Raw genomic sequence first — 9,583 nt, 5'->3', positions numbered from 1 at the left:
GAATCTGAATAGTTGGGTCAGCAAAATGTCGTTGGGAGACATGGACACATCCTAGTCTTGAGGACTCCATGATGATGTTTTTTTTAATATTTTGACATAAATTTCTTCATCATCATGGAGTTTTGAACCCCTGGCCATATATGTATAAGAGACACATGTACACAGATGGATTTCCCTAGGAAATCCATAGTTAGAGGGTGAAATCGGTTTGTAGGGTCGAATTTTATTTATCTATGAACCTTCAGGCGCCTAATGCGTATAAAGGGATAAAAATTATTTCACTATAAATGGTAAAAATGAGACGTTTCTTACCAGACTGATCTCCCGTAGATCCCTCGATCCGTTTGTCAACAAAGCAAAGACAATAGGCCTGACTCTTGAACCGCTTCGTTATGACGTACATCTGGTTAGCGATGCCGTTTTGAAGAACAATTTATAGATAAAAATTATTATTTCACAAATACTTAAATTCAATACGTGATTATAAATAATTAGTAGTATGAAGAGATAATTGAATACTGGAATTTGAACTTTCCACTTGGAAAAAATGACCATATTGTACTTTCTTTTAAAATTGAGATGTACCCAGTTAGAGTTAAACTAGGACCTCGTTATACAAACTTTTGTGGCAAATATGATGTAATGAAAAATTATGTAAAAGAAAACAACAGTTTTGCAGTACCATCTAACTCTGATGTTAACACCAAATGTGCACAAATAGTACAGGCTTTGAGAGAAGTGACAGATCTGTATGTTCCTCAGATCAAACCATCACGTGTAGTAGGTCTGCATGGTTGGATAGGAAAGCAAGTAAGGCAGTTCAAGAGAAGAGAAACAAAGCATGGAATCATTATCAGAAGAATAGAACTATCTCTTATAGATTAGATTACAACAAAGCCAGGAATAAAGCTACAAGTACTATCATGCAGGCTAAAAATAACTTTGAAAATAAACTGGCATCAGAAGTTAAAACAAATCCAAAAAGGTTTTGGCAATATGTGCAAAATAAGACAAAATCCAAATCCTGTCTTGGAGAGTTGATTCGGCCAGACGGCACAACTGAGGATGAAGACTTTGAAAAGCTGAGATGTTAAATGACTTTTGCATCAATATTTACGCAAGAAGATGCAAGTAACCTTCCTTCATTTCCTGAGAGACCCTTTGAACTTGGCATCTATTTAGATGGCTAGCACAGTCGCTCATTTCTTCCTGTGGTAGAGGGTGGCAGTTCCAGAGATTGTATTAATCAATTTCTTTTTTTATATAGATTCTTCACAGATATTACAGCCATACTTGCCTATGACAACCAGCTGCATACGATGGGCTTCAAAAAAAGCAGGTAGTTCAAAGAGGAATACTGGTGGCAAAAGTTCAGGAAAACGATTGGGTACCAAGAAGACTCATGGTAATAATTTTTTTTTTCTACTCATTTATTTGAATTTCACTTTTTATTTACAGTGTCTGCACCTTTGGATCAAACCATTATCTTATTCAGTTTTGATCAATTGAAGAAAAAAATAGAACCTTTTTTCTCTCTTTCTTTCTACTAGACAGTTGAATTGGGTAGACGAATCATTGACTTGAATTAAGGTTGAAAGTAAAATCATAGTGAATTTTTTTTTCAATGATATTCTGTTTTGAACATAAGTTTATATAAAAAATATTATTTTATCATACTTTTTCATTTGATACAACTTAAATGATGCCCATTTTGCATTAGTATTATACAAGAACGGTTTTCATAAAGGGCACCAGAAGGAGGATGATTTCTGAATTTAATTGGAATCAATCTTCTTGATGTGTATTTATCAGGTCAGCAAGTATATGAGAACCAGATACTCGTCAGGCAGAAGATGCACTTTAGGTACTACCCTGGACAATTTGTAAGTACCCTAGGAATCGATTAGTGCTAAAAAAAAAAGACTGAGAATTGTTACTGCATTTATCATTATGACAAATAACAGACAAATATTTATCAAAATTTTATGTTAGAAAACATTTGTTGCAACTCGGCTGATTCCAATTTCATGTGCAAATGTTACATGACAGCTTGTAACCAAGGTTCAAGGTGAAAATGATATTTCTTGGCAGAAAATATACAAATAAAAAGTAGATGATAAAATTACACTCTTTAGTAGTAATTACACAAAAAACTTGAACACGAAATGCACTTTGCTGGGCTGCTGCCTGCTCGGTATTTGACAAAGCTAACCAAATGACTATCTGCTATTAACCACTTTGGCCTATATACATGTATATCTCAGCCAGGTGCACCCAGTGTTTTATATTTAGTTTACAAGAAGAAACATAATATTCATAGCTATACCCTTATTAAAAAAAAACTTTGTCCCCCCTGGACAAATTTTGTCACTACGCCGTCGCGCCAATTTTTTTTACCGCACCGCTCGCTGACTTTTTACTTTTAAGTCTTGCGAATCTTTTGAGACCAAATTTGCGATGCCTGGGTACGTGGTTCCAAAATTACGCAACATTTTGTGCATGTCAGACCTGAAATTGCTCAAAAACGTGATTCCGCGTACAAAGTCAATGCAAATAGTGTTTTTCAACCAAAAATCATTGAGGTATGATTATTTTCACTTTTGTTGGTTTTAATGGATTTATTTTATGCTATTTATGATCGCAAAAGGGTCCCTGGCAAAGTTCATTGGAAAAAACAATAAAAAACAAAGGTTTGAAAAAACAGAGAAATACATAAGAATTTAAAAAAACAATAAAATACATAAGAAATTAATCACATTTTAGCAATTTTTTTGTTGATATTTGTTAGAAATGTAATAATTGATACTCCCACCAAAAATTAGCATTCTTCTAGCTATACAGTGCGTATCAAAAAAAAAGTTTACACTTAGAAAAAATCCTGTAAAATTATTAATTTGTAAGATCCTGAAGATTTTTCCACATTTTAACATTGGTACAGGTCCATTTAAGCAAATGACGATATAACTGTCGAAAAATATTTCCGCTTGAGTGAGCACCACTTACTTTTGAAAAGTTAGTGAAAAATAATTTGCGCAGAACTTTGAAATAGTTATAATATACGAATCAAAGTAGACCTTAGTCGTGAAGAACACGTGGAATTTAGCTAGTAAAATTGATTTGAAGATATCTTTTACCTTTTAAAACTTGTTTCCTTGCCCAAAACACTTCAAAGAGTGCATTGCGCCCCACCCCACTCCCCACACACAGAGGCCATCGTGACGATATTTGCTTTACACTGAGCTGTGATTCACATGAAATGGCTTAGGCTTGATTTTCATTTTGTTAATCATTGTCAAGCTTGGAAAAAGTGTGGAAAAACAAGTATTAAATGAAAAATGAAATGTAAACCCACTTTAAATAATAAAAACTTCGTGAAAATATGCTGGAGATGTCTGATATAAGTTTTTGTTCAGATTTAGTTATATCCTCAGATCCAGTTGGCACAACAAGGGTAAAGGTTTTGCCTACTAAGTGTTGAAATTTCAATTTGGGTGGCAAAAGTGTTACAAAATGCTTGAACGTATCCGTTTTTATTACAATTGACTAAAAGTGCAAGGGAGATGTATGAGAAATGTTTTGCAGGGTAAGTTTGATTTCGCACTTCCCCCTTGACACACAGCGTGAAAACGAGCATTTCTACGCAAACAGATTTCTGCGAGCTTTTCAAAAATAGACAGTGCTCACTCAAGTGTAACATTCTGTCAAAACTTTTACTTTCATTGGATAGATGAGACCCAAACCCAAGATTATATGTGAAAAAATTACCCACATGTTGTATATTTTTTAATTCCCAGGGCTTTTTCAAAGTGTAAACTTTTTTTTGATACGCACTGTATAAATTGAGTTAAAGGCAAAAACATACACAAAAAACAAATTTAGGGCAAATTTCATATGCTTATTTGCATTAAATTAATTAAAAAATATAAACAATTAATATGTTGAAAATTTTTCTATACAGTCTTGTAGTTTACATCCGGCTCTACGCGTGTGCAAATTTTCGCGGCGATCGCGCAATCAGCAGCCGAGATCTGAGGGGGGGGGTCAAATTGACCCAGTATATACTGGTTCGAAATAGCCCAGTAAAGATAGGGTTAAGAAAGGAGTATAAAAGTTCATATCACGCTCTTTTAATAGGACACCTCAGTCAAGAAAGAAATGAGCCCCTGAAAGGTGGAGGGTGACTAAAAGGGAATTGTTTTTAACAAGTTTTGACAGAAATTTTCACTGATTTTCTCTCTTCCGATTAGATACAAGGATTTGCAGTAGCATATCAAAATAGTAATACCAGTATTTGTTTCATGAAATATGCCCAAAGTTGATGAGTGTGTGGCCTCACTCTGTCTATTGTCTGTCAGTTATTCTCACAAAAACTTGAATAACCGTTAGAATTGCTAGTTGCAATCAAACATGATGTGAGATTGATCATACAGACTTTCATATTTAAAAGTATATGAAAGTCATTTATAGAGGTCATCAGCCGTCTATACTCCAATGCTGATTTTTTTTTAGCAAGTTTCATTTATTTCTCATAACTTTGCCCCATTTTTCCAATTGTTACTGCAAAATGATGAATTCTAAATATGTTTCTAAGGGGACATAAAACCATAAATTGAGTGACATTTACCCTCTTTTTCATTCTTGTTTGCCAATAAAGACATTTTAATCAACTGACAACTGGGAGATTTTGATTTTGTGTACACATGCTCAACTGACCTTTCACAGACCATAACACTTTTTTCATTCCTCTTACCTTCAACAGGTAAAGACCGGGCGAGACAAAACACTAGTGGCCCAAGTGGCTGGGACAGTTTGCTTCTCAAAACAGAGATGGCATCCAACCCATAACACACAGTTTGGACGAGAGATTGCTCCACAGATGACAGATGAAGAGATGGAGAGAACATTTGTGCATGTGATTCCAGAGGAGGAGGTTGGCAATTTTAAACTGGTAGGGCAGGTTTAAGATTCCTTTACTTGAGGGATATTAATTGGACATAGCGATTGTCAAGAATGAAAATTTGGATGATATCTATTTTGCTTCTATACGATACGGGAGGTGGATGGCGATGGGGAGGTGCCTTCAAGTGGTACAGCTGGGAAATTGAGAGCATCTGCATGTTCCATTAGTACAACTACAACGGTTGAAGTTTAACCATCTGACAGGTTTCAAGATTGCCCCTCTCATATCAAGCTTGTGTGTGAAGAAAACGACTGTCAAGAATGAGATCATTACGTAGAGGGCCGAGTCTGGATGAGGGTAAGCCAGAGGTTCCAAACTGGTGATGCCTAACAAATGGTACTAGTTTACCATTGTTCAGTTTTGAAATGATAATAGGATTCTGCAATTTCAGGCTGGATTCGAAGATGAGACCTTTCAAAGGATACTGTGAGAATGAGCAGTGAAGGATCTGTATGTAGAAAAAATATGATTTGTTGCATGATGGGGAATGATTGAAGATCACCAATTTCCAAATCTGTCTGCTTTTCCTACTTTTAAGACTGGCAATAATTATAACATCTAAAGAAATAATAATTGCAGTTCTGAAGTGCGAATTTCATCTTTTCTCATGTGCTTGTGAAGTGAGTTTTACGTACCACATAAGAATCATGCTTTATAGGATTGGTCAAAAGTCAATCCTGTGATTAAAAAAAGTGAAAGAACTTTTATGTTTCGCTGATCACTTCAGCCCTAGGGTCATAATGCGTTGATTATTCTTAGTACAAAATAAAGAGGTCATTGTGACTCAATTTTTTATTCCATCTTTCTCTATCACATGTACATGTAGTAGTGATCGTGTGAGAACTAGATTTGCGTGAGCAGTGTACATACATGTACGTGCAAGTCTTGAAAAATTATGCAAAAAAGTGCATTGGCCCTCTTTTTTTTTTTACTGTAAAATTCCTCTGTGAGGTCATAATTATCTTGTTTAAGCAAGGAATATTAAGCTAAGATGTCTAATAACCTCTTGATTTCAGGTGACGAGGCAAGTCACTTGGTGAGAAGAATGTACTCTATATCTTTCCTCAGCTTCACTTCGGAAAGATTAGCCTGCTATATCCATCTTGCCTTGAAAGTGATAAGATTGCCCATCACCTTCACCAACAGTTATTATTGTACAACGCCTGCTTAGCTTGTTGTACGCGAGCAAATGGGAGGCTGAATGTCAAACATTCGTACCGTCGCACAAAAGACGTACCATCCAAAATGTACCGTTGCACGGCTTTAGGAGGTGACGTCACAATACGATTTAATTCATTGTAAAAATGAACAATACGCGTATAAACCAGCTGGCTAAATGCGCAAGGCTGCCCAAGGTCATGTGCGCTTGTGGGATTTTGCTTTCTGATCTGCTTTCGGTATTTTTGCTCCCTTTTCATAGATTACTATAGGGATAAACTCTTTGTTTTTTCATATTTTCGCTAAATTCCGAGGCGATGTACAACACAAATAGCGAATATTCTTATTCGTGCAATGGTGCGAGATTTCGCATTCGGTGAAAGAAAGAAACGCTCTATTCAACTCGGCTCACGCCTCGTTGAATAGAGCATCTTTCTTTCACCTCAGGCGAAATCTCGCACCATCGCACTCATGCCTATTCGCTATTTGTATACTGTTACATTGATAACTTACTTTCACCTCTCTGAACCATGTAGTCTTCAGTCAATTTTTTATCATAATTTGGTAGTCTGTTTTTTGTTACACAATTTTAAGAATTTTCTTTAAATAATGATAATAGGCATTTATATAGCGCCATCTATCTAGAAATATTCTATTCCAAGGCACGTTATTATTATTATTACCCCGGCTCTAGCTTGAGCTGCCTTTCAACGCTCATGCATTCAAGAAATAGCCCAGAAATTAATCCTGCCGGGTACCCATTCACCTCACCTGGGTTGAGTGCAGCACAATGTGGATAAATTTCTTGCTGAAGGAAATTACGCCGTGGCTGGGATTCGAACCTAAGACCTCCTGTTTCAAAGTCAGAAGACTAATCCACTGGGCCAAAACGCTCCACATGCTTGAACAGTTATGCACACATAATATTTGAAGTGTAATCTTATTTTTATAATTAATTAATTTATTTATACTTTTTAAAAGTGGAATTTCTTCTGAGGTAGACCAGATACCATTGTTTCTTAGAGAATTGACCTTAGGCTTACAAGACTTGCCTGTATAAACCATTGTTAAAAGTGAATATGTAAACCTACATGAAGGCATCTTCAAAGGAATTAAAACGAATTGGGTATCAAACAAAAGAACCAATCAATAATGCTCTTTCCCCTGTTTTGTAGAATTTTTGTAGGTTAAAGGATATGATTTCCACTTTCATTTCTACATAAAGTTTTCATAAAATCTATAACTGAAACATTTTATGTTGTTGGATATTTTATTTCTGTTGTGACTGTCAGATGAATGGAACAACTACATGTATGAGTGATTTATTGGTGGTAAACAAACATGAACCATAGTATTCTATTTTGAAATAAAACATTTACATCAAATTTTGCCCTAGCTTTACTTCAACTGAACCCTATTTTGGTAATTATGCTGAGCATGTAAATAGCAAGAGCAGGATTGTTCATGTGATATATCAAGGTAAACAAACTCATGGAATTTAGTTGTAGTTATGATTCTATAAAAAGAAGGGCTTGGGTGGAATATTCCATTTGTATTGTGATGCCGATCATTTTACACTATTTGAAGTGTGTATGAAAAATAAAGTTCTTAGTACATTAATGCAATTGCTATATTTTTGTTCAATTCATCTAAATCTGCAGCAAATAAAAATGTCAGGACATAAAATCCTTTATGAGCTGAGCAAGAAAGCAATTAAAAGATTATTATAATAAATCTTTGCTCAAGTGTTAGGAATTTAGAATAATAAAAAATCTAGAAAAAGAAAACGTGATGGAAAAAAAAAAGTGTAAAATTTTGTTTGTGTGTACAGGGTGTATGAGGTTGTGTGTGTGCATGCGTGATGGGCGTCGAATGTGATCACCATTTTACCCTTTTGAAAAGGGGTTTAGAAATTTTATACTGTAGAAACCACTTGCAATTATGCCATTTTACCCCACTAAAATGGGTACAAAATATGCCAATTCAACAATTTCTATCTAGCAGTTTTAAAAAGCTGTAATTCTGGCATTTATTACACTCAAAATCACATTTAAACATGGTAATTTACCCCTTCTCGAATAGGGTATAATACATCACTATAAAGTGCTGTATTTTTAACACTTTCAAAAAGGGTAAACCAACATTTAAGTCACTGTCACTCCTCGCCCCTATTCAAAATGGTGAATTCACCATGCAAAAGGATGGATCTAACACTTCATTTTTAAGCGTGTATGGGAGGGGTAATACAAAGAAAATAGAGGACAGTCAACAATGGCATGGATAAATAAAAAGGGAATTGTATTCAAATAAGAGAGAGGGGGGAGGGTATAAAGACCTATCACTGATATGTGCATGTATACCGTATAGTGTATATAAGTGGTACATGTAGTTGGCTTGGGATCCATAAACACACCAAAATTTCCACAACCAAAGGGGGGGGGGACAGGAGAAACAGAAATAAAAGAAATTAAAAGGGTGAAATACTGTTATTCTTTTATGATCATTGTGCCAAATCTATCACAATTCACAATATTTGATTTTTTTTTCTCTCTATAAGAAGCTTAGGTCAGAAGTTTTTATTGCTCGTGAGTTTTAATCTATTTTAATCCAATATGCTATGTTTTGCCTCCTCAAATCCTACAAGTCAAGGGAAGGGTAGAGAGAGCATAGGCGTATCCAGGGAGGGGCCCAGGCCCCCCCCCCCCTATTGGCGGAGCAAAAAAAAAAGGAGAGAAAGAAAAAAAAATGATGGAAAAAAGAAGAGGAGAAAGACGAGTGAATAAAATAAGATGAGGGAAAAACAATCGTTCATGTCACTTTATAAATTTTTCGCTCGCGCTTCGCGCTCGCATTTTCTGTTAGGTGATTTACATATTTTCTTCAATATGGAGCTTTAAAATCAAGTTTGGAAATTAATATACAAAACATATTCCACCTCGGAAAACGAACTTTCATTATTTTGATTGAATGACAGTTTATCAAAAAATTCGGCTCCCAATTTGCGCTTGCCTATTTGTTAAAAATACTAATGCATATCCTATTCACAATTACAAAAGTGCTTGAAATGTCCAGTTTTCAGGCCATAATATCATCCGATTTCGCGCCCTCATTAGGCATATTAGATTAATAAATAATTTGATAATTAAATTGCCCATTTTGTTTCATCTCGTGCTTAGCAAGAGGAATAGGAAGATAGTCATCGTTTTCATATGATGACATGTCCTAAGGATGTCCCGGTCGCGTGTTTTTTCCGTACCGCTAACGCGTCATATTCTCTAATTTAATGCCAAAGAGCGACTCGAGAAGAGGCCGTTATCTGTCTACTTTATGGGTCAATATAACCCCAGAAAATATATCTTAGGCCACTGAGAATATTGGAATTGTAACTAATCAACAAAAAAAAACAAAAAAAGCTGAATATATCACAAATGGTGCTTGGTACACTAAGAATTCAAAGTACCGAAA

The 9,583-nt window shown here is 35.3% G+C and overlaps 1 protein-coding gene across 2 annotated transcripts in view; it reads left to right on the top strand.

The window, feature by feature from the left end:
• Window positions 1-7,738, top strand: part of LOC135155752 (large ribosomal subunit protein bL27m-like) — a 9,457-nt gene extending 1,719 nt beyond the window's left edge. The window contains exons 2-5 of one of the 2 annotated variants that reach the window (XR_010294925.1): window positions 1,268-1,405; window positions 1,813-1,883; window positions 4,760-6,475; window positions 6,545-7,738. Coding sequence is in view for 1 of the 2 variants with exons in the window: in XM_064105882.1 (XP_063961952.1) it covers window positions 1,268-1,405; window positions 1,813-1,883; window positions 4,760-4,963 (413 nt within the window). In the remaining variant the exon portion in view is untranslated. Of the gene's footprint in view, window positions 1-1,267; window positions 1,406-1,812; window positions 1,884-4,759 lie in introns of both variants that reach the window. The other variant, XM_064105882.1, reaches the window with a different exon arrangement.
• The last annotated feature ends 1,845 nt before the right edge of the window (window positions 7,739-9,583 follow it).

The sequence above is a fragment of the Lytechinus pictus genome, chromosome 10 (assembly GCF_037042905.1).
Source record: "Lytechinus pictus isolate F3 Inbred chromosome 10, Lp3.0, whole genome shotgun sequence".
Lineage (NCBI taxonomy): Eukaryota > Metazoa > Echinodermata > Echinoidea > Temnopleuroida > Toxopneustidae > Lytechinus > Lytechinus pictus.
The sequence above is the reverse complement of the archived record's forward strand: the minus strand, read 5'-3'. Positions and strand labels throughout refer to the sequence as shown.